Here is a 26,169-nt window from a genome sequence, read left to right as displayed (position 1 = left end):
TGTGTGGGGTGGTGTGTATGTGTATGCATATTGAGGCCAATGGGACACCACAGACGTATTTCTCAAGAATGCCAGCCTCTTCTTTGAGATAAGGTTTCTCTCTGGCCTTAAGCTCTCTAATTAGGCTGGACTGGTTGGACAGCAAGCTCCAGGGATCCTCCTGTCTCCACATCCTTTAACTTGGATTACAAGTGTGTAGGCAACCATGATGACAATTCATGTGCATTCTGGGGAATCTAATTCAGGCCTTCAGAGATCTCTGTCCTCATAGAGCTTGTGTTGTAGTAGATCGAGCACAACAACAAACACATATGCATATGTCAGATAGTGGCACATGTTACACGGTAATAGAGATGAACATTTTGCATGTCTGATCAGGAAATACCTCTCTGATAAGGTGATGTTTGATTATATACTTGATAGGAAGTCCACATGTAATACAAAGCAAGTGAAAACTGCTTGGGGAGTTTCACAGTGGGCACTTTCCAAAGAGTCATAGTCAAGGAGCCTGAATGAGTGTGCAGGTGTGAGAGGTATAGCAGCAGAGGACAAGGTGGAAAGGGAGAAGCTGGTTGAACACAGCGATGACCAGGCATTGTGAGATCTTTGCAATGAGAATGGCAAAGGAATCTTTGAAAGATCAGTTGACATGATTTGATAAGGAAGTGAGTGGCATTATTTGGAAATTGAGTGACACAATGTGACTTACACTATAGTTACTTAGTGGATTGATTGACTAGGTTGTGGATCTTGAGTTAGGAGTTGTATCCATCACCATAGACATTACAGTTTTGGTAGAGGTCTCATTTGACAGAATAGGCCCTAATAGCCTCAGATAGAGGAATCTTCAGAGTTTCTCAGTCAGCTCATTGCATCAGCTTATGCTCCATATGGAGACTCTGTTCTTCCTGTGTTCTGGGCATTAACTGTGTGAAAAGTTCCTTTCAGTTTTTCCACTTATTCCAGACACAAATTTATAGAATCTCATTTTCTGACATAGCTGTGGTGATTTGTGTCTATCTGTCTAGTCTGGTTATTCTATAGGGTCTACATGTGACAAGAGGCCCTCTGTGGATGGATTAAGTTGTTGGGCAGTAACAGTCTTAGAGTAACTCACTTTTTATGTACTCTTCAAATGTGATTCATCTAATTTTCTTCATATTTGTGTGCACATAGACTTAGCAAATTAGATTTGCAAAAATTAAGGAAATCCTTCAAGAGAATTCTTGCTTGATGTTCAAGGATAACAGATTACTTTGAGCAAAGTGAAAACAGAGATTGAAATGTGTAAGAACAGCCTGCTCTTCTTCCACAAGAGACAAAAGGCCCTCATAAACAAATGTGTCTGGAATGGGGAAGTCAGCCCCAGCTGAGAAGCTTATTTGAAGAAGCTCTAGTCTAATGATTATTGCTTTTACTTTGCACACATATTATCTAGGGATCTTTTAGAGTTTACAGTTCATACATCAAGGATGCCTCTAGGGTCTATCCCATGTGATAGCTTCCCAGGTGATGCTCACACCTGCAGGTCTATGGGCTGATGGGAGATGTCCTTTTGTATACTGTGAATATGTTTGTCTTATTGGTTGATGAATAAAGCTGTTTTGGCCAATTGACAGGCAGGATGTACAGGCAGGGTGACCAACTAGGAGATTCTGGGACGAGGAACACAGAGAGTCTTCAGAGAGACCCCATGGATCTATGGGGAAGATAGGACCCACAGGCATTCTTTGGTAAACCAAGACCACATGGAGATGGATTCATAGAAGAATAAAAATGGGTTAATAATTAAGAGGGAGATAGCCATTAAGAAGCCTGAGCCACCTGGCAAGCAGTTTATAATTAATATAAGCCACTGTGTGTTTATTTGGGACTAAATGGCTGTAGGACCAGGTGGAACAGAAACTTCCGTATACAATGGGCCCTATTCTGAGTGGCAAGGCATTAGGAAATTTCTTGGGTGGAACCATTAGTTTACTTTCTGCTGTAATTTCATATTGAGAAAGTATCAATCACATGATCATTTGACATAACATATTAGGAAGAACAGAAAGGAAGTCATTGTGGAAGAGACTCCTGTGTGTCCACATTGGCTCTTGCTGCATCAAAAATGTTAAAGGCTTTCCAAAGCATACATTGAAACTACATGTGGATGATGGATTTGAGTACATTGAAATAAGGCTGATGCGGTAATATGTGGTGTCATTCCTGAAGAGTCAGGGACATTAGGAATATAATGTGACACTCTACCCATTATGAAAGGACATAGTTAAGGATTAGAATTGTAACACTTCAGGGGGCTTGATATATCACATGAGTTTCCAAGATTGAAATGTATGTCCTGATAATCCATTTATCCTGCTATCATGCTTTGGGAATGGGTTGTTAATCAGATCTAGAGAGTGAAAATTTCAGACTCATTGAGAGGTGGGTAAGTGTGTGTGTGTGTGTGTGTGTGTGTGTGTGTGTGTGTGTGTAGAATGAGGAGAGTGCACACACACACACACACACACACACACACAGCAGAACTGGAAAACTTAGGATTTCATGTTTCAGGAATATTTAGAAGATCTAGTGGGAAAAAAAGAAAAATGACACAGAACAATGCAAAGATGGTTCAAAAGTAGGTTGGCAGTATAAATGAAGAGATTAAATAAATTTAAATGCAAAGATTTCACTATTAGTTTGATGTTATGGGAAAGCAGGTGTTTTAAAAAGGCTTTAAGTTTCCCTCTCTCTATCTCCAAGGTACAGGGTCAATGAAAATCACAAACTTGATCATTGGACCATCTGACCTAGATTTGGATCGTGGTTTACATATTAAACAAAAGACTTCTGACTTTCTGTCTTGAAAGCACTTACAGTGTTTGTGGAAAGTCAGTGTATAACCATAGTGCTATCGTGTAGATGCGCCATGGAATCAGGGTGTCTAACAGAAGGAGGTGTTCTTTAGCTCCCCAAACGGCCCACAAGGCTTTGAAACTGGCTGTGAAGTGTGTAGAACAAAAGAAGGAGGCATGGGGCCACCCTCAACTTGATTAGAATTTTAAACTGACCAATACTGAGAAAGGTTGGAAGCTATGATAAAGGTCATATGATAGGGACCATGAACACTACCAAAGACAATCTCTGCCTGTTTTCCCCCTCCCTCTGGTTTGCACTCATGGCTATGAAATTATTTCATGGCACAAAAGCAAAATTAAAAACAAAGAAAGAGGCAATTCACAATTTAAGAAAGAGCAATCTGTGAAAACCAATTTAGCAATGAAGAATGGGAATGACTCAGATACTTTAGATAGACAAAGTCTGAGATTCAGTTGTTGTTGTTGTTGTTTTTTGGTTTCTTGAGACAGGGTTTCTTTGTGTAGCTTTGGAGCCTATCCTGGCACTCTCTCTGGAGACCAAGCTGGCCTCGAACTCACAGAGATCCACCTGCCTCTGCCTCCCGAGTGCTGGGATCAAAGACGTACGCCACCAACGCCTGGTCCTCAGTTTTTAATAATAATGTAATGAAAAGTGGAAAAACTTTACAGCACAGAGGAAACAGAAAATAAGGCTCAGGGAATCATCTAGATGTTAGAAGGGCACCATATCCAGAAGGCACACAGAAAGTAAGGAACAGAAACTTGGCAGAGAAGCAACGTGAGGCAACTGACCTCTGATAGCAAATGTATTTCACTTAAGATTTCACACCTTGCAAAGTTTCCTTCCTTTTTTTCTATTTTTAAATTATTTTAAAATTTTAGTTTGTGTGTGTGTGTGTGTGTGTGTGTGTGTGTGTGTGTGTGTGTGTGTGTGTGTTTGGTATGTACTGCAGAGAACAGAGGACAACTGATGGGAGTCAGTTGTTAACGTCTATCATGTGTGTTTTGGGGATTGAATTCAGATTGTCTGGCTAAACAGCAACCTCCTTTACTCTCTGACCCATCTCACTGGCCACAGACAGTCTCTTTTCTGGTCTCATCCTAGAAGGTACTTACAAGTCAGATGGGCTCTATGCCAATGTAACTCAAAACATCTGCTTGCAATACAGGAAACGAGACAGCTGTGTTTCTCTGGCACAGAGATACTCTACCCTATCCAATTCTGCTAGACAGTGTTCTCCTCTCTGCAGGCTGACACCTGGCTTCAACTCCTGAAGTTCCAGGTTGATGCGAGTACCTGCAAGGTTGTTTTGATTTCCTATATTAATTTCATGAAGAAAGTATAGGTATAGGAGAAGAAGGAAAGAGAAATTAGCAGGACATCTCATGGAAAGGAAGGGCATGCGTATAACACAGCGTTATGGCCCCGACACCAGGCAGTAGAATTGGAGACTGCCTGAGTGGTGTTCTTACGCTGTTCACTTGGGGAATACTGTTCTCATACTATTTAAATAACTAGATACTTCTGGCTCATTTTTTCTCTCTCTGGAAGATAAATCAGTTTCTTAAATCAGAGCTATTTCTCAGCCTGGAGAAAGAAAACACTTTCTCAATCTGTAGTTCCCCACTTGGCGTGTACATGGAAAACAACCAGGGAAATAGCAACTGGAAAAAGTATTAGAGAGCATCATTTACTCAAGACTCAAAATACATCAAGTGCTTCATGGAGCCGAGAGATAGATGTGGTGTCTTAAGGCTTAGCTTGTGAACACCAGGTTTGACTAGGCAGGGCTAATTTACAGTTTTCCAGTAGGAATGGGGTGTAGAAGAATGACTGCAGAGAAATGCTCAAAGAGTGGCACAATTTATTTTTATTGGATTTTTACTTGGCACGATTTCAAAACATATCAATCATTTTGTGATATTTGACAGTGTGACAAGACTTTACACTTTGTGAAACATTTAGAAATTGCCCCAAGTGAAAGAAACCCCCTCTTGTATTGTCATTGACTACAATTTTATGAGTTCCCAGTGACTGATGTATTTGTTAAGGCTATTCTGGTACAAAGTCCATCAGATGGAACCCAGTGTACAAGGAAAGGATAGTCCTAGGGAATGAAGGGGCAGGAAGCTCAGCTGCCCCAGGAATGCTTTAGCGTTCACTCTTTGGGCAGTGGCTTCGTACAGCTTCTCCATTTCAGTAGTTTGGCCGTTTAAATTAAATTAGGGCATGTTACAACTCCAGCATAGACACAAAACAATATCAGGTAATTGAGATCTCTCTATTACATTCTATTTTCCATCTAGACATAGTTCAGCCATATATAATATGAGTGTGGTTTATACATAGTATGGGTGGACTTTCCAAGGTCCTCTACACCTACACTGTATGTTGAGAGAACAGGCACTCAAAAAAAAAAAAGTAAAATAAAACAGAAAAAAGAAAACCAAAAACATTTACTAAAAAAGAGTAGAGGAACATGATTGGTGTGGTGTTACAATTTTATTGTGATAGGAGATCTTTATGACTTAGTTGCTACTTATATCAATGAAATAATTGATTATAATTGGTTGACAATTACATTGATATTTAAGTTTAGCTGCATTGTTAAAACAATATAATTTCTAAACTGTTTTATCCATTATTTTAAATTACTTCAAATTTCAAAAGAAAAATTTTGTGAAAACATTTGGGGAACAACAATAATTATATTTACTCATTTTAATAGTGTTTTCTTCTCCCTCTATTTTAAAAACATATCTCCTTCATGAAGACTAAGCCTGGAGTAATTCGCCCAGTACCTGTAAAATCCAAACTATTACTGAGAAAGGAGGAAGAAGTTTATGAACCTAATCCCTTCAGTAAATACCTTGAAGACAACAGTGGCCTGTTCTCTGATCAGGTGAGTATACATATAAGAAAGTATTTTGTATTATAATATTTGTGTAAGAAAATATGTTTAAGAGGTTCTATCCCTGATAATGGAAAAGGTCATTTTGTATACACATAGAAATTCTTTATTATTAAAGGGTGGTATTTTGAAGTATCTCAAAGTTTTTTTCTAAAAGAAAACACTATCTTCTACCCAGGGGAGGTACTGTGTGGGAACTTACACTATTCATTGAAAGACCTCAAGAGCATGTTGTGGATAGCCACATGGTACTGGATTATTATTTCTGAGACATCTTATCTTTGAAAAATATATTATATTTTAGATTTGCTAGAGTTGACAAAAATCCCATTGTCCAGATTCATATTTATAAAGTAGATTTGGGAGGTGATGCAATTCTTCTAGCTAGAGGGTACTAATGTATAGGGCTCAAGTCATTTCACTGCTGTTTATAGAGATTGCATGCCCTATTTGCATTCCATTCCATGTACTGAATGCTGGAGAAGGGCGAAAGGAAACTCTCAGTAGGGACTTTCTATAATAATGGAAAACATGGCAATGTGCATACACATAATATAAACCTTCAGGGCCTAGAAAGATGGCTCAGTAGTGAAGAGCACCCATTGCTGCTGCTGAGGACCCAGGGTCAGTTGCCAGCACCCACACAAGGTGCTCACAACTATCTGTAGCTGTATTTCTGGGGATCTGATGCTTCCTTATGGCTTCCTAGAGTACTTCATGCACACGGTGCACTTACATGTTGCAAGCCAACCACTCCTGTACATGAATAAAAATAAGTTCAATCTCTCAAATCTACACAAAACTTCATTTTACCACCAAAGAGGTGTTGTACATCTCTATTTGCCTTACAAAATGCAACCAATAGGCATGGGCTGTACATTTTTTAAAATCTTAAATATTAAGTGGATAAGCGTAAAATGAAAAATGCTGGATTCAATCATTACATTTTATAACCTAGAATAAATAGATTTATAAAAGAACATAAGTATAACATCTTGTTTAAACATTTAATTTAAAAGTGACAGCTAGCAAGATAACTAGCTCTTGTAGACCAGGCTGGTCTCGAACTCGCAGAGATCCACCTGTCTCTGCCTCCCGAGTTCTGGGATTAAAGGTGTGTGCCACCAATGCCCGGCTAGTTAGCAAGATTCTTAAAATGTTAAATTACATTTGTATTTGTGAGATGTAAGGAATGTTTCATGTGCCATGTGTGATCTCCATGAGCCTGGAAAAATTGTTTTCCTTCAGTTTCAGCTTCTTCATATGTACGGTAAGATATGAGGATCAAAGCCTTTAAACTCCAAGATTTCGGTTGGTTTTAATGATTGATTAGCCCTGAATGGCTTTTAAGTCTTTGTGTAGCATTGAAAAGAGACATCATATATACTTTTTTCACGGATAACCATTGATTTTATTCATATAATGAGATGGAGATGGCTGAAGAGTGTCTAGCTGAAAGGCTGAGGTGGTAGGACCTCCAGATGCATGAGTTCAAGGTCAGACTGGACAGCACAGTGAGATTTCATATTAAAACATTTTCCAGTTATTAATGTTCACCTTGTGAGTTTGAACCTATAGAGAGGTTTAGAGGCAGTCTACTTTCATTTTGGGGAGAAATTTTATTGGTATGTAATTTATTATGGTTAATGCTATGCATTATAGAAATTTCTTTGTCAATAAAACACATATAAAATACCTATTGTTTGTACAACACTAACAGTTTTGAAGACTAATATGATGTTTTGGATTAGGAATTCATATAGAAAGGTTATTAGACTATAATATAGAATTTATACAGAAATGGACTACATATTTTAACTATAATATGTTAAAATAAACTTCACATATTATTATCCATGCAAATTATATTCCTCAAAATTTGATTAACTGATCTAAAATAAAGATTTTTACTATTTATATAGTCTTGAAACAATTTTTCTTCAAGCAAGCTCCCTTGTAGCATATCAGGTTAATTTGTCTGTAATTTATCACCTTCATTGTCTTGTGGAATGATGAATTCCATTTATAGTTCAGGAGATTCTAATCATTAAAAAGAGCTGTCATTTTCTTTTTTCATCATTCTTTTGTGGATATACCAGTCTAAAGTTTTGTTTTTGTTACAACTTAGACCTGAGTATTTCCAGACAATTGGATGGAAATGTTTGTTTTTCAAATATTTGTGTACTACAGGCATAATTGTGATTATATTTTCTTTAATTAATTCTTTCATGTATCCTTGTTTGAGGGTAGGACATCTGACCTAGTAGGATACCACAGAATGTTAAGAATTGAGAGAAATCTAGCATTCTATTTGCATGTGAATTTCAAAGCTCTCCTGGCTTCATTTGTTGGTTGTATAGAATCCTGGGGCCGCTGCACAGCCAGGAAAAGCACATTTGCTCAACTGCTTTCTATATGTTGAACACTATTTATAATCTTTGTGTCTAGAATCTACAATGAAGCACATTGCAAAGTTGGCTCACAAATGTACATTGTTATGTCCACTTAAAAAATCAGTGAGTATCAGTGACTCATGGTGCTGGCATTGCTACCTCACTAGAACTTCATCTGAAGACATTCACGTTCAGCTCCACTCACTCCTGCTCTCTCAGTCTGCCATAGAACAAATCAAATGTTTCCAAACTTGGTTAATCTCATTCGCCCATGTAATAGAAAATTCTGTAGGCAGGCAGCTGGCCAAATTGAAGCAGCTCACACCCACTAATCTCTCTTGTACTAGGGGCAGTTCCACATGACAGGAGATGTTGGATGGGATGGTTAAGTTCATAAATTTTCCCTAGCAGGTTCACTGCCATAAAATATGATTTCAAAATGCTGCTACAAAGTGTCAGATGCTAAAGATGATGGGACTAAGCAGAGATGTGTTTATCGAGGCTCAAATGATACAGCTGGGCAGACTATTGAACAGATTAGGAGCTGAAAAAATTGTCTGGAAATAGCCTCTTAGGGCTAAAAGCAAAGTCTGAGACTAATGCAAAATCTAGTAATTGAGACTTTTTATTTAATGGTTTTTACAGCAAAATGTCCTAGGGCAGACAGTATCATTCGGCGTTAGATGGATTAAATAAAACAAAACAACAACAAAAAGCCAGAACTCTTTTGAATGAAACTTAAGTTTTTCTGAAATTGACTCTAAGTGTATTATTGTATCAATTTATGATCCTTTTAAATTATTGCAAAACACCTTCACATTCTACCCAAAATATTTGGATTCACATGGACTTACAATGATGACCGTGCATTTTGAAGAATATCTTTACTGATGACTAAAGGCACAACTAGAAATAATTACTGCAACAGATTGGGTTAGTGAGCGTGCCCCGGGTGCAGAGATCTGAGACAGAATAGTGTTAAGTTTGTTTTGTTGATTTGTAACATGACAAAACAAACAATGACTTGCTGATCATGGATCCAATCTACTTAGATAAAGGTAATTTCGTCACCAAGTATTTTCAGTTTAATATTTTTCTTTATATTAATAATGCCAATGCTCTTATTTTTTTGGGAGGGTAGTCCTTTTTATTTTTTTTCTTTTTAAATTTAGAAATAATCATTTTACATACCAATCCGCACTCCAGTTCCCTGTCCCCCTATCCTCCCATGCCCCATAGCAACCCCCCAAGTCATCCCTACCCGCTCCCCAAGGATGGTGACGCCTTCCATGGGGAAATCAGAAATTTCTGTCACAATATTTGAGGGAGGGCCTAGGCCCTCCTCCGTGTAACTGGGCTGAAACAGTATCCCTCCATAGGGAATGGGCTCCCAAAGTCCATTTGTGCATTAGGGATAAATACTGGTTCCACTGTTAGAGGTCCCATAGCCTGCCCAGGCCTCCTAACTGGCACCCACATTCAGAGGTTTTGGTTCAGTCCAATGCTGGTTCCCCAGCTTTATGACTAGGATCCTTGAGCTCTCACTAGGTCAGGTCAGCTGGTTCTGTTAGGTTTTTCCAGCACGGTCTTGACTGCTTTGCTCACCCCTCCTCCCTCTCTACAACTGCATTCCAGGAGTCAGTTCCTGACGTTATACACGTTATTCCCAAGGTAAAGCCTTAGAGAGCCAAGCTTGAAGGTCTGGACTGAAACAAAGTGAGACTCCAATGCTTGACTTGACTTCTCCAGAGACATCTTCTTTTTCTTTATGAAAAAGGATGTTTCCTAGTATGTATGCCCTTTCCATCTCATTTTTCTTCTGATGTGTTTCAGTAGAGAAAAGGATATGTTTTGGTTAAAATGAGAGTTTTTGAACAGTGATTCGCAACCTGTCAGTCGCAACCTCTTTAGGGTTGACTGATCCTTTCCCAGAGGTCTTGTATCAGATATTTACATTATGACTCATAACAGCAGGAAAATTGCAGTTATGAATTAGCAATGAAAACAATTTTATGGTTGGTTGTTATCACAACATGACGAACCTGTATTAAAGGGTCACAGCATTTAGGAAGGTTGGAAGGAAGGTTGAAAACCACTGCTTTAGAGAATTTCTTCATTAGCACTCACAGAAACATAAAAGGATCATCATGGGGAAATATCCTCTTTGTATTCTTCTCATTCCTTTTCTTGTCCCTGATATTTTTAAATATTCAACTTGTTTTCCCTCCCTCCCCATTTCTTTCTGTTTGATATCCAAATTTGATATTGATGTGAACAATCTTCAGGTTTCTATTTAATTATCCACCAAGTTATATATTAACTGTGACCTCCACCTGCTCTCCTGGCTCCACCCAGGTGAAATGACAGGCAAATATCTTTGTCACAGGTAAGGTGAACAATGCCTCCTTTTATACAGAATGCCATAAATTACCACTTTTCCAAAAGTCATTTTCAGCATGGTTCAGTGTCTTCTGTCATCAAAGACAGTCAAAGGGTGATGAAGTTTGACTCATATTTTCAGGTACACAGACCTTTTTAGATGTAGAAATGACTAAAACGACAGAGACTGTTTTAAGGAGTGAGAAACAGAAACTTTTCGTAGTGTTACATTCATTTTGGAAGGTTTAACCCATAAGATTTAGCTTTTCTCAAATCATGCTATATCTTTGTGAATGTTGCTTCTTCTTCCATCCTGCCTTCCCTCCCTCCTTTTCTCTCTTCAATATATATGAAATAATTTATCATGAATATGCTGGTTAATAGATAATTTATCATAACCTAACTAATTTGCTCACTTGTATTTGTTTTAAAACATGTCCCTTCAAAATAATAATATTTCTCCTCCAGGATATAATCAGATAAGCTCACTTCATATTTAAGCTTTTATTACTCCTTATTTGACATTAAATTTCTCTTGATCTTGTTTTCACGTCAAAATTGTAAAATCAGAACTGAAGCATTGTAGTTTTTGTTTCCAGCATTTATGTTGCTTCTTTTTTGTCCCACTTTACCTGATGTATGCAGGGGTAAAAATCTCTAAGAGATTTTTGTTTTGTTTTGTTTTGTTTTTAAGTAAATGCATTAAGAAGTCTGACTTCTGTTGTCATAGTACAAGGCCTTAGTTACTAAGGAATAATTAATTGGTGAGGATGCAGTAACTGATAAATCCTCATTCAATGGGGGAAGAATATCTTTGTGAAAGCTTTACAAAGATGGGTCCTGAAATTTGTGTAACCCAAGATGCTCCTGCATCGTTACTCAAATGGCTTGTCCATTGCCATAGTTAGGATCTCTCATAGAAAGTGCAATCTAGTTTTAAATAAGGGCCTTGTTGAAATACATTTTCATTTTGTTCCTAAAAGTATTCAACTACAAAACTTCAAAACAGAAGACAGCTGTATCAAATGGATGCTGTTTACAAGTTAGAGCAGTAGAGAACTTGCCTGGTCAGTAGGGGAAGATGCATTCTTCCAGGTCTCTTCAAAAGAATCTCTATGACAAAAGGTCTCCTTGAACTTGGAGTCAAGGTAGCCTATGTATAGCACTAGAGCCAAAGGTTCATCATGCTTTACTGTCACTTATGACAGAAGAGACTGAACCACCTTGATTGAAAATGACTTTTGAATGTTATGATCACAAGTCTTTGGGATAGTTATGCCTCCTGGTTTAAGACAAGATAATGCTTATGCTTATTTCCATTTTTGCCTGCACCGTTCCTGTCCAAAACTTCACTGGGAGAATTTTCAGATGACCATTAAAAATGTGGGACGTGCCAGAGGATCAGGGAGCTTTCTCTGAAGTTGTGTCTCCTAGTAATGTCAGAAGCTACACCCATCAGCAGGGACTGTGGGGACAGACATGTTTCCTGGGAATCACTGGTTAGCTAGCCTAACTTAATGGGTGAGTTCCTGGTCAATGAGAACCTCTGTCTCAGTAGAGAAGGTGGACAACTCTTAAAGATGATGCATGCATATACACACTGGTGCACCATACATATGCACATAGAGACAGACAGGCAGGCAGGCAGGCAGGCAGACAGAAATATACATAAAACTTAGGTAGTTGTGTGGGTTTATGTCTACTCTCTTGTATTCTGGTGGTTTATAGATTGGTTTTATGCCACTGTGGCAATAATATAATTTGAAATTAGCTGTTTGATACTGTGATTATTGCTTTTCCTGCTTGGATTGCCTTGGTTTTACAAGGATTTTTAAACTTCTGTGTGAATGTAGGATTGTTTTGTTTCTGAGTATGTAAAGCTTGTTTGGGCTTTGATGGGGTTTGCTTTTAATGTGTAGCTGGATAACTTTTGGCATTATTGCTATTTTTTACAATACTATTGCCACCTTCATGCTCCCATGGGAGATCTTTTCTATTTCCTCTTCCTGGGGGATCCATGTATGTCTCACTTAGGGTCCTCCTAGTTTCCTGGCTTCTCTGGGGTTGTGGTCTGTAGGCTGGTTATCCTTTGCTTTATGTCTAATATCTACCTATGAATGAGTACATACCAGGTTTGGCTTTCTATGCCTGGGTTACCCAACTCAGGATGGTTTTTCTAGATCCATCCATTTGCATTGTTTTCTACCACTGAGTAGTACTACATTGTGTAAATGTACCATATTTTGTATTCTCAAAATTTGGTTTGTAAAAATTTTATTGAGATTTTTTGATATTGAACCATTAATTTTAATTTTTTTATTTATAATTTTATTTAAATTAGAAGCAATCTTATTTCACATCAGAGAAATTGGTCTATAATCTTTTTTTCTCATTTTCTTTTCCAATTTTAGTATTAGGGTAATGTTGATTTGTAGAATGAATTAGGTAATATTCCTTCTCTTCTGACTTTGTGCACCACTCTGTGGAGCATTGGTATTGGCTCTTCTTCAAAGGTGCAGTAGAAGGTGGAAGTGAAGACCTCAGGATGCTTTTCATGTTCACCTCCATCTCATTGATTGCTGTGGATTTGTTTAAGCTGTTTGCATGTCTTGATTTGATACTGGTAGGCCATATGTGTCTGAGACTTTCTCCATTTCTTCTAGATTGTCTAAATTTTTATAAGTGTTCAAAGTACTTCATGTAGATTTACTGTATCACATTGAAATCCACAATACTCATATTTTTAATCTCATTAATTATGTCATTTCGCTTTTGCTTTTGACTAGTTTTTGCTAGGAATTTGTCAATACTTTTAGGTTTTTCAAAGAATCAACTACTTGATTGAATCTATATTTTAATTTATTGTTTTTATTTAATCAAAATATATTACTTACCTCTCCTTGTTCTCTTTCCCACCCCTCCCATGTCCACCACACCCGAATTCACAGCCTCTTTATCCATTGTTTTTGTACACACACACACACACACACACACACACACACACACACACTAATAAACACATAAATACAACCTGCTGAGTTTGTTTGGTGTTGCCTGGATGTCTATGTTTCTAGGGCTAATTAATTGGAATTGGATAAACAGGGGATTCAACACTACAGGAAGGCGAAGTCTCCTTCTAAAGGTGAAATATTGACACTTCTTTGTTTGCAATGACCAAAAGTTGCCTATATAATATTTTTTAAACTCTCATTAGTTTCTGTTCTGATCAAGAATGTTCTGTTCATTCTTAGTGTATTTATGTAGCTTCTGTAATTTTTCTTGACATTGATTTTTAACTTTATTAATATAGTTATAATCTTATAAACTATATGAAATTATTTCAACTCATTTGTGTTTGGTAAGACTTGCTTTGTGGCCTAGAACTGCACAATGATGCTCGGATGTATCATGTTTTCTTACAGAATTTTCATGTCCAGTGTCCTAGATATTTGAAACCCTGAATATTTTGTATCTCAAATATTACCTCTACTATGGGCTCTCGAAATGTACTGTGAAAGCAAGCAAGCAAGCAAACAAACGACTAATTCTTTCATATGCTGGTATGCCTTACTATTACTACCTGAGCATTAAGTTGAAGTTCATCTACAGCCTCCTTGAGTAGCAGTTAGAACAAACTTGGAAATACTGTTGCCTGGCAAGTGGCCCCACCCAGCTGAGGGCTGTTGTGGTCCCTGATAGGTGGTATTGCTGTCTTCTTTTCCCATCAGTACTTGTGCTAGTTACTTTTCTGTTGCTGTGCCAAAGCAGCATGACAAAAGGCAACTTAAGGAAGAATTTATTTTAGCTTACGGTTCCAAAGGGATAAGAGTTTGTTACGTTGGGGAGGGATGGCAACCAGCTTTGGGCATGGGCATGGGAAGAAGAGAGATAATGTCTACAGCAACCATGAAGCAGAAAGACAGAGTTAATCAGAAGCATAGTGAAGCTAAGAAAATTCTCAAAACTGCCACAGCACATGACATTTTCCTCTAGCAAAACCACACCTCCTGAACTTCCCTAAACAGCATCACCAATTGTCCATCATCTTCCTAACCCCTCCCCACTACGTACCTTGAACAACATTATTCTGCTCTGTCTTTCTGTGAATTTGGCTGTTTTTTATTTTATATGTATGTTATGCAATATTTATCCTTTTCTGATTGATTTATTTCACTTGAAATAATGTTTTTTTTTAAATTCATCCATGCTGTTGAGAATGGCAAGGTTTCCTTTGTTAACGATGCATGATATTTCATTGCCTTCATTTCAAATTTTCTGTGTCTACTCCTCACTGACAGGCTCTTCAGCTGCCTCCATATCTTGGTTCTTATGAATAAGGTTGCCATAGTAAAGGAAATGACTGTGGTCAATGGGTTCTGGACCCTTTGGAGGTATAAACTTAAACAGATTGTCTGTTTAAAAATCATTGTAGTTTTGGAAGAAGGAGATTGACTTCTTGTTGAGAAGACACTGAGTGTATCTCCTTTCCATATTGAGGGAATCACAGAAGTTTTCTAAAGAAGTTACCTATCAGACACCATGCACTTTAAATACTGTGACCCAATGTATATCTTGAAAGTTAGTGTATATATATGGAGGGAGAGAGAGAGAGAGAGAGAGAGAGAGAGAGAGAGAGAGAGAGAGAGAGAGAGAGAGAGAGATTATGCTAATTTTTTTCTTGCTTCTCATATTCATATATATTTTTTGGTTCACATCAATTTTCAAAATAGATGTGTTAGTTTAAATATGTCTTTTTATAAAATGCACATGGCTTCATCAAAATTGAGGTCTGTGAAGCCAACATAATGCCTCACATTCAGAGTTAGGAAGCCTAGTTTACTATACTGATCTTCATATTGTGCAGCCAGCAAGAATATGTTTCATAATATTGAGGGTTTTGTGATGGTTATCTGTAAAGTAGCAAATTTATTCTGGATAACAGATTCATTCTTCCAGAATATAATATAGCTGTTCTCAACTTTAGCTGGTGTTGCCTTAAATTAAAAGAGAAGCTAAATCTTATGATTTGATTTTAAACAGTTGCTAATACAGTTTACTGTTTAAGAAAAGCCTGGCAGATGCCTAGAGCATGGAGTTGGGGCTTCAGGACCCTGCCCACTGCCCTGGGTCACACAGTTGGCCTCTACTGTATATATAACACTCAGCATGAAGGGACAGCATTAATGCAGAGACAGTGGATTTTCACAGTCACTTCCAAACCACAGGAAAGGAGGTAACTTTTAAAATGCTAGGAAAAGAACAAAAGAGTCTGAGATCTGCAGTCTTTAATGAGAAGAGCCCAAAGTGCCTTAAAATGTCCCTTTATTGCAATGGAAGTAGCTTTTGAAGTTAAGAGCTTAATGGTTGGGGAGAAGGTAACCTTTTTCTAGAGTAGCCAGTGCCCCAGACAGGACTGTGACATTAATTTTCTGATGTCTCTGTCAATTAGGCCGAGCCAAATCAATTTACTTACCACATATTTGTCTGCTAATTTTTATCTGATGAGCAGGAGATTATTGCTTCATACTCCCATGTCTTCTTGAAGTTTTGCAGTGTACCGTACCAAAACCAAGAAAATAATTTTCTCCTTTTCAGTAATCAAACTTAAATAAGGCTTAAAGTTTGGGGAAATTTTAAAAAGTAATTTTGCATTGAAGAGGGCAATTATGAAGAGAGCAAGAAGAGGTTTGGAACATTTTACCAGAAAGAGCTACACTCCTATTTTACTAATAAGAACACGTATGACTTTTGTCCTTTAAAAACTAGAGCTTGAAGAATCACATGCCGAATACTGAAGTGGAGGGAAACGGCAATCCCTTCAGAGCATTTAGAAAACTGATTTCCACAGTGGCATGCTGAGCACAAGCTAATTCACTAGCGTGAGACAGGATGTGGGGGAGATATGAGAGGTTATTAATATACTCTAATAATAAACTGGAAAAGGAGTTTGAAACCATGGCCTGGGGCAAAATCTGGCCCAAGGGTGTCTTCATAAACAAGTTTATTAGAAGCCAGCTGCTCCCACTTGCCTGTGTCTTGTCAAGGTTGCTTTCACATGATTATGGCAAGGTCAAGTCTTGGAATACATAGGTGTGCAGAGCCTGCAGCATCCAGGCACTGCCCCTTCTGAACAATGTGTCTGCAGCTTCTACCTAAAGTAGAAAGGTTTGGGCTTTGTTCATTCTTCCTTGTAGACTGAGTTCTAAATGGTTGGAACTCAAAGGTTGGAACTCAAAGGTGAAGCTTCGTGGGATGATAGGTCTGTCCAGGTGGACACAGTATTTTTTTCTTAATCCTGTTGCAGCTAATTATATTCCATATGAGTTATTCCTATATTTGCCATTTTAACATTTTAATTAAAATAATTTTCATAAAATAGATTCCTTTCTTTAAGATAAAACAAACTCCCCAATAGTCTAGATGAAATAAACTACTACTGATATAAGCACAAACTAGAAATAGCTATGTGCAATATAAGCTTATTAACCATAAATAGAAATTTAACACATTGAATTTGACAGGTAGGCCAGTTTTTAATTATACGAATCGTTTGAAATATAAACATTTATCTACATCCTCTGTGGGTGCACCTTGCCCTAAGTGTATAATTTTGTCTTGCATTGTAACTAATAATATAGCATCATAATAAGACACCGATTTGGGAACACGGCATGTAAGGCCTATGAAATTGTCAGTATTGTTTGAAGACAGCATGCTTAAAATGTATCACATTTAAAGGAATTGTCAATGTAAATAACATTCTCCTTAAAGGAAAAAAAATGTTAACAATCTAATTTAGTAAAGAGTAAGTCTATATTTTTCTTGCTGTAATAATTGTAATATAGAAATGTGGAATGAATAATGGAAATCTTTGTAATCAAACACTTAGAAAACACATAGGAATCAACCTTGGAGATTTTGGGGAAAATGAGTAATGAGGAATTCAACTATACTGAGTTTGATTATGGGTCTAAATCAGAATATACATTTTAAAACATCTTCATCTTATCATATGTATGCTCTTAATCTGAAACATAACAAAAAGTGACATTCCTGAACCTTAAGGGAATACTAGTGAAAAACACGGGCTAAAGTAAACAACCTTAATAATAAAAGCAATGTTTGTGGAAAGATATGAAGCATGTTGAATATACTTAAAGAAGATTGTGGTAAGAAAGTGCAGTTATATTAAGAACCACTGTTAAGCCACAATGGCATAGAAGAATCAGATGGTGCAATGGGTATGGTACTTCCTGCCCAAGTTTGAGGTTTTGAGTTCAGATCCCCAGCAGGAAGGTAGCTGTGGCAGCATGGGCCCATGGCTCTCAGGGATTTGCTGCTCACAATCAGTCTAGCCAATAGGATGTGCTCCAGGCTCAGCAAGAACCCCTGTACTTAATAATAATAATAATAATAATAATAATAATAATAATAATAATAATAATAATAATTAGACAAGATGTAGATTCAATTGAGGAAGATGTCATAAAGTCCACCTCTGGCATCTGTATGCTCCTGCACATACACCTTCAGAATGGGCAATATTACCTTAAGTAAGCCAATATTTTCTCCTAATGCTAAAGGATAAAACTTAAAAGGAAAATGTAATCAGAGTATCTAAATGCTAAATTTGATATCTGTATGCAAAGTTTGATCACAAGAGAAAACAATACTGGCAAAGCATTTTAAATTATTTTCCAGCTTATGACAGAGCAAATGGTAAACACAAACACTTATGCTCTCAATTATATCTAATACGTAGATTTTGAATTCTGTAATCTCACAACCAAAGTCAAGGGAGACAAAACATTGTTTGCACTGGATTTGTAACTAAGGAGGAAACTCAAAATAATTTTATATTTTCTTCTTTATACCCACTTTTATTGATTTATAAATAACAAGTCAAGTAAAATCATATATATTTAAGGTATGCAATTTGATGTTTTGGTATTTTAATAGATTTTAAAATAGTCTCATACAAAGTAGCATATCCATTGCTCCATATATAACCCTTAATACTTGTTATTATTGCTATTTTTTTAAGAATACTTTGGATTCATCCTCTCAGCACTTTCAAATATAGTGCAGGATTTCCGGTTATGGAAATGTTGTATATGTTAGAACTCCACAACTCATTTAATTTGCTTAAGTGAGGCTATATACAGTTTGGCCAGCATCTTACATGTATCTAACTGCTGACTCCGGTCATTCTATATTACAGCAGAACTTCTTGTTCCTCTCCAACTGTGCCCATCAATCAACATTTCTCATTGCCCAGCCAACCTTCTCTCCTTCCTTTGTTGATAATCATTCTACTCTTTGTTTTTACTAAGTCAACTAACTCTTCCAGATTGCACATTATATTAGTGGGGTCACTCAGTACCTGATAGTGTCTGACTTTTTCACTAGCCAAAAAACGTCTCTGTCACAAATAACAGGATTCCAATTTTAAAATAATGGATAGTGCTTTATGCTATGTACATACCACATTTTCTTCTATTTATCAGTTGATGGGTATATATCCAAAGAAGTCATTGCATAAATCAATGTCAAAATAATTTTCATTATGTTTTTTTCAGAACATTTATTTGAATTAATTTTTGTAGATGATCTAAGGGTCCAATTTCATTCTCCAACATGTGGCTATCTGGTTTCTTCCCTTTATGCTTTGACATTTTTATGAAGGGTCATGATGGATTTAACTTTGGGCTTTCTACTCTATTTCACTGCCCTGTGCATCTCCTTTTACACTGTTATCACTGTATTTGTTTATTATACCTTTGTTGTTTATTTTGAAACCAGGCAATATGCTCTTTGGCATCCTAAAAGTGATGTTAGAAGACTATATCTGGGTTCATAGGATTGAGAGAAGTTTTTTAATTTTGTCTTTTCAGATTGTTCTGTGTTTTGATGTTTTAAATAACGATAGGTCACTTTACAATAATACCAAAGTATGTTTTTAAATAACAAAATAGAATATAGTAAAAAACGTTTAATGCCTAGCTAAGAAAACATACTGAAATCTTAAAGCAATTGTTTTTTATTAGACTGCTCTAGAGGTTGTTAAAATAATTTTTTGAGAAAAATTTTATTACTATCAATATGCTTAATGAAGAAAAGAAAGAGAATAGAAGATAGTTGAGTATTCACCTTGGAAAATCCAACAATAGCAACAACAAAGCAAAAACCAGAGGAAAAAAATTAAAGAAAATATTACTTAGGAAGAAAATCATTAGCTTATCTGCTGCATATAGAAATCAAGAGAATGGAGTTAAAATTGAGATTAGATATCTAAAACTGGGAAAACTGTGGATAAAACAAGCATGCAATGTATTCTTTGAAAGTTATATAAAGCTGTTTGCTAGAAGATTGGTAAAATGGGAGAAGATAGAAGATACAAAATAAAAAGAGGACATGGAAATAGCTAACAACACAGAAGCCAGTAGAAATTCAACACTCTTCACCTTATTCAGAGGTGAATCCAAGGGAGACATACAATTTATAACAGATATGGAAAATTTCCTGGAATAGTCCACCAAACCCACAACCAAAAGAGAAGCAAGAAAAGTGGTACCATGTGCTCTTAAAAGCACAGGGGAGTCAGCAGGGATGCTGCAGACAGCTGTGGGCTATCTTCATAAGAATATCGACTAAAATTTCATGTAGGCAGAATGGCCTTGTCATCATCACCCAACAGGGACAGAAATGAAACAATTCACATGCAGTTATGCGCAGTCATGTAAACATCTCGCTTTTGCCTATATGGAATTCAGTAGTACATGAAAGCAAACTGCAATCCAACAGGTAGGACTCATTCTAGACATGCAAGAAGGAAATAGAACTTGGCTCTGTAGACTTCTAGGGGTTCCTTTCATCAAACAAAAACCTCTTAGGTGATTTGGAAGAGGATGGAGGATTGAATACCACCTCTAAATTTGCTCCCCACCAATACCTTTTAAAAATTTACTCTGTATATATATATTTATGATAGAGCTCATAAATGCAAGGAAAAGAAGAGGACATTGGAGAGCATAACATTAGAGGTATAACATCTTGATGCTGTGAAACTGATAAAACAGAGTTAGAAACTAAATTCTGAGCTGGGTACTTAGATATCCAAGCCTTGATTCCATCCCTGCCTAGAGCTCTCAACAGGCTGAAGATTTAGATGTGCCCGATGATAACCTCCCACAGGAGAGAAAAGAACAGCAGTTAACATAAGGAAACTGTCAGTTATTTATCTACCCCTAAGCCCCTGTTTCTCAGTGGCTGGCATTCTACCTTGGCTTAGAGGAAGATTGGGTTTCAGACTGAAGGGACCACTGGCACAACACAGGGTATCTGGGTTTTCCAGGGAATGGCACAGCCTGAAGCCTTGTAATTCAGGTTGGTACCCATCTTTCTTTTCTCCAACTGCTTCTCAGAATATTATAGCCCAGCCTGTTTTATCTGCTGTAATTGTTCCTTTGGCCTTTAGCCTGGTGAGTTGGAAAGTTCCCAGTGAGCAATCTGACCAATCCAAAGAAGAGAACCCAAAAATTCTTGAGATTTTCATATTCTTGAGATTTTCATATTCTTGAGAATTTCATATTTTTGAGAATTTCATATTCTGGGCAGTGAACTAAAATGTCAGTGTGTGAGCTCAGGATCTGTAAGAAGCTCTGCACCAGACTCCAAAGACATCAACAGCCATTAGATACCCAGATATGTGAAGAGAACCTTCAATGCAAAACACAGCACAGCAAAATTAACAAAACCACTAAACCCGAAATTAAACAAAAATTTAGAGGAGCTATTGTCTAGGAGGAAAACTCCCTGCAAACACTAATATTTCCAGATGTCAATGAAACAAAGAGCTTCATAAAATCAAAACAAAGGACTCTTTAGAGAATAGAGTGAAGTCTTGGCAATTAAATGAAGAATAATATACATGATACAGTCTCAAGGTCTACCAGTCTGGTTTGTTTTGGTACCACAAGTCTCAGAGCCTGAAGAAGTGTCTCAGTGTTAAATATTGTAATCTGTCAATCATCTTTCCATCCCCTCACCTCCATATTGCCAATTGCCCAAGTCAGCTTGGCAGTAGTCAGCCTCCCAGGATTTGTCCATAGTGATCAAATTATGCCTTTTCCTTTTGCTTGGCTATCTAGACAAGCTGAGGACACCACCTGATAGCACAGAAGTGTGCAGAGCAGATTGGCCCACTCTTTAGGCCAGAGATTGACCACAATGAAGCAGATGTAGAAAACACACAGACCAGTGACCCTATTTGATTTCTGAGTCTTGTGGCTGCATGACTTCTCATGGATCTCAACTTGACTCCTGACATTCAGAGAACTGGTACTTTGCCTTCCAAGAAATCTAGTAGTCTGTAGACAACAGACTGCTAGGCCACCTTTTGCCAAGCTTCCTCAACTATCTACAGGGGCATTGCCCTGTTCTGACACAGATAAGTTTGCTCTTGATACTCAGTTTTCCATTAATTCTCTTTGACACTACATAATGCAATTGCTTGTTAACAAAGTAATAACTATGTCACTGAGAAATTAGTTAAAATTAGAATACATTTCAATTTAAATGATAGAATACTATAGTAGAGAAATTATACATGTTTCATTTAAGTTGCTTACAAGCATGAGTACTTTTGACAAGTACTGGCCAAATTAACCAACCAAAGAGAGAAAGAAAATGTGTACTAACTGGAAGAAAGGAGCCAGATTCATTACTGTTGGGTGAGTTGACACTTTAGGTAGTATTCCTAGATGTTCTAAAAGACTCAATTGACTCAGGAACGAATAAACAGCCACGTTCCTCTTGTAATTGACATATTTCATTTACTGGTTTAAAGATCTATCAAAGACTTAAAAATACATTGCTTAAAATGAAGGAAATGAACATAAAATATTAATTTTAATGTGTTGCAATTTGGGTTTACCTGCTAGCCAGATGGGATTTTGATCCATATGTATTATTTTATACTAAATTTGTTCCAAACACAAAAACCTAGCTCGTTACTTATGAAGCATAGTATAAAATATATCATTGAAGTTACAAGAAATACCATCTTCCTATATGATTCGATATTAATGCATTAAGTATTTACCATCGTCTCTCTTTGTTTGAGTCTGAGGTCAGAAAGATGAGAAAATAGGTTGCTTGTCATACACTAAATGTCTTAGAGGGTTTTCTTGTAGGAGAATCAATTTATCTTCTGACACAGAAGATTTCAGAAACATAAAAACTTTTATATGTATCCATAAATATTAGTCCTTTGTTTGTATGACTACATGTCATATACACATGTTGGCTCTTTCTAACCTTTGTTGATTGCTTGCTCCATTTGCATCATTCATGTTCTCATTTAGCTGCCTACTCCTTCAAGCTCTTGCCTTCATCCCTCTTCTATATTAACAATCCATGCTAATGAGGCCTTCTCTACAGCCAGCAGTTTGCTGAACTGCCAGGCTCAATCCAAGATGATCCAAAACAACAAGGCTTCAAATTGGTCATGGTCTTCATTCATTTTAGACACTTCTAACTGGCCCTTTATTTGTGCTCAGCTCATTTGGATAAACTAATACACCTGGAGCTTCTGTGCTTCTGCTCACAAATTAATTCCTTCCCATTGCTCTGGCAAAGTCTATACTTCATCAGTTGTGTTTCTGAGTTAAAAACTTCCACTGCGGCCTCCTATTTGCTGGACCTGGGCAGCCAGCTAAGGATAGTTCTCTTCTTCCCCATACATTTCTCCTCTAAGTCCTTTCAGGAGTGAAAAACAGCATCTTCAGGAGATATGTTGCTAGGCCCTGTTTTGCTTGCTGGAAGAGACTGGGGGCAGGGCAGAAAATATTATTCAAAGAGACAGCATATTCACTATGAAAACAAATATTTTGTGAGGGAGGCCTTGTAAGGACTACTCTTCTTGTTTTTGCAAGGTTCTAACACATCTCTCATAGGTAAGTCATGGTGTGCCTGACTTTCATACACTAACCTCTCCTGTGCCTTTTCTTCCTAGGGTATGGCCATCCCTCACAGGCCTGTCTCTCTCCATCCTTTATATCAATCTAAACTCTACCCTAAGACCCTGCTGCATCCACAGACCCTGTCTCATGCTGACTGTCTTACCCCAGGACCCTTCAGTCATTTGTCCTCCTTCTCACTGAGGGATGAACAGGAGAAATCCCCCACTTTCCTTAGTCAGGACACATACAATAAGGTGAGAATATTTTGCCCAAATTCGAATTGTTCTTTGCTATGAAACATTAGGGTACTTAGCTTCTAAAACCTATATATAGTGGCAAAGTCTAGATAAAAGCTCTAAATGCTTATTTTTTTAACATTTAAGTTTATTAGACTATTAAAACTAGGATTGAGTTGTATTACTTTAAGTAGGTAACAACCAACTTTGAGAAATGATAGACATGTGTTTTCTTTTAAGTCTATTCCTGCTCTATGTTCCTCATTATTTCATGATCTAACCCCAATATGGAAATGTAAAGGAAGTTTCTAGAACTCTATATGGTCATGTTATTAATTTATGTTCTAATCGTGTTTCAATATCTTTAAAAGTTTAATTAATTGCAATGGCTTGTTGAGGAAACATAGCTGCAGACAGTGAGCAAAGAAATACTCAAAATTACTTCAGGTATCTGTAAAATAATATTGATATTTTCTTATATAATATGCCCATTTGCATATATATATATATGTAAATCACAAAGTGTTCAGCAGCTGGGTGTATGTGTATATATGTGATGTGTTATATGTATCTTAACATGTTTATGATTGTCATTGGAGTGCATTCATGTGACTTGTTAGCAATACACAGCCCCACTGTGTGGCCTTTGATTAGGTGCCCTTTCCCATTTGAGTGTTTTCATAGCCACCTGGTTATCTAATACAGACTCCAAGACCCCCAAAATTCCCTAAAACAAAACTTGACCTTCAATTAAATGAATAATTTACATTTAAAAATCTTACTTAAAAGCATTTATCTAAAATTTGCCCATGGCCAATAAGATGCATCCCTGCCATTAAAAATAAAAACAAAGGCATCTCAGAGGAGATGGCAGGACAAAATTCCTTGGACCTTGAGATTTTATTCATTTTTAAAAGAAATAATGTAGCCTGGAAGTGGCTGTAGCTGGAATGTAGCCTGTAATTCCAGCACTTGGGAGGCAGAAGCAGGCAGATCTCTGTGAGTTCAAGGGCAGCCTGGTCTACTAGAGTGAGTTCCAGGACAGTCAGGTCTAGTGCCAAGACAGGCTCCAAAGCTACACAGACAAACTCTGTCTCAAAAAAAAGAAATAAAAAAGAAATAATATTGATAACATACATTAAACATAATCATCTGAAAAGTGGGCATGGGTGTATAAAGAAGAATTAGCTTTTTATATCTTATGTCAGCTATGATGAATAAACAATCAGTCTTAAACAACTTTCATAGGATCAATTTCCTACTAACAACATTTTATTGATTTTAGATGTGTCTTACTCTTGGTGTTTGATAAAAAGAAGTATGTACCATGGAAGGAAGAATCTTAAAACGATTTAATTTGAAATGCCTAAATTTGAAATGCCTATGAAAAAATAAGTTGTTATGAAAGTTATTTGTGATATAATATGTTACTATTATAAATTATCATGCATGATAGGTTATGGTTATATTTTATAGGTATCAATTATATTGAGCAGCTTCATCTTTTGATATCTTTATGGAACTAACTGTTCAACAATATAAGATCTAGCGTTGCATTCCTAGTTTAGCTTTGCTTATCCAGACTGTGAAAAACAATGAACAATTCAGGTATTGTAGACTTGCCTGTAGTAGCCAGTTAACAATGGAAGGGTCACTTGACTCTATGATGTTGGTATCAGCACAGGCCACATATGATGACCTATTTCAGAAGAGAAATTGGATAGGTAAAAGCTTATGAACTAGACAATCTTCATGAATAGATTTTGTCTTTCAAAGTCTAAAATTCATTTATATTGAACAAAACCCACTCATATCCAAAATACTAATAAAACTTATCTTGTAGTAAGACAGGATTTGTCAGAAGAAGATTTAATTGATTTGTCATATATTCCCATTTCTCCTATTAAAATGTATTAATTACTAAATTTTATGGATATGTTTAGAAATATGTCATAGTTGTGGGTTAATATTCCACTAATACCAATATTGCCTGGAGTTGTAAAACACAATCTGACATGTAAGTGAACTTTGTCCTAACATGCTAATGTTACTCTCAACTTTGACTTTACACCTTTGCCTACAGCCAAATCTTCCCACTCTTTCTTCTGAAGAACTACCTGGAAGTGCATGCTGAATTTGACTTGATTGTTCAGATTGCAGAGTTTCTCATCTACTAAGACTGCAGGCTTCAACAGGCCGTCCTTCTTTTGTTGAACTTGCAGTGCATTATTCTAAATTTTCACCAAACTCTGTATCTTAAACTCTGACCCTAGTCCCTTCCCTTTTTTTTTGCCTTCTAATTAGAGTCCATCATATGATGATTTCATCTTGTTTTGAACTGCTTATCCATCTTCCTTTATTTTTGGCTCTGATAAAAGGAAAGTCATACCTTTCAGTTCCTCCCATTATCATGAAAAACTATA

The 26,169-nt window shown here is 36.8% G+C and overlaps 1 protein-coding gene across 1 annotated transcript in view; it reads left to right on the top strand.

Moving 5' to 3' along the window:
* Mlip (muscular LMNA interacting protein) overlaps positions 1–25,923 on the top strand; it is a 101,129-nt gene extending 75,206 nt beyond the window's left edge. The window contains exons 11-13 of the mRNA XM_035444225.1: positions 5,639–5,767; positions 23,564–23,764; positions 25,858–25,923. Coding sequence (XP_035300116.1) covers positions 5,639–5,767; positions 23,564–23,764; positions 25,858–25,923 — 396 coding nt within the window. The remainder of the gene's footprint in view (positions 1–5,638; positions 5,768–23,563; positions 23,765–25,857) is intronic.
* Positions 25,924–26,169: the final 246 nt, after the last annotated feature.

This window comes from Cricetulus griseus, chromosome 4 (assembly GCF_003668045.3).
Source record: "Cricetulus griseus strain 17A/GY chromosome 4, alternate assembly CriGri-PICRH-1.0, whole genome shotgun sequence".
NCBI lineage: Eukaryota > Metazoa > Chordata > Mammalia > Rodentia > Cricetidae > Cricetulus > Cricetulus griseus.
Note: the sequence above shows the minus strand (reverse complement) of the source record. Positions and strands in the feature narration are given on the sequence as shown.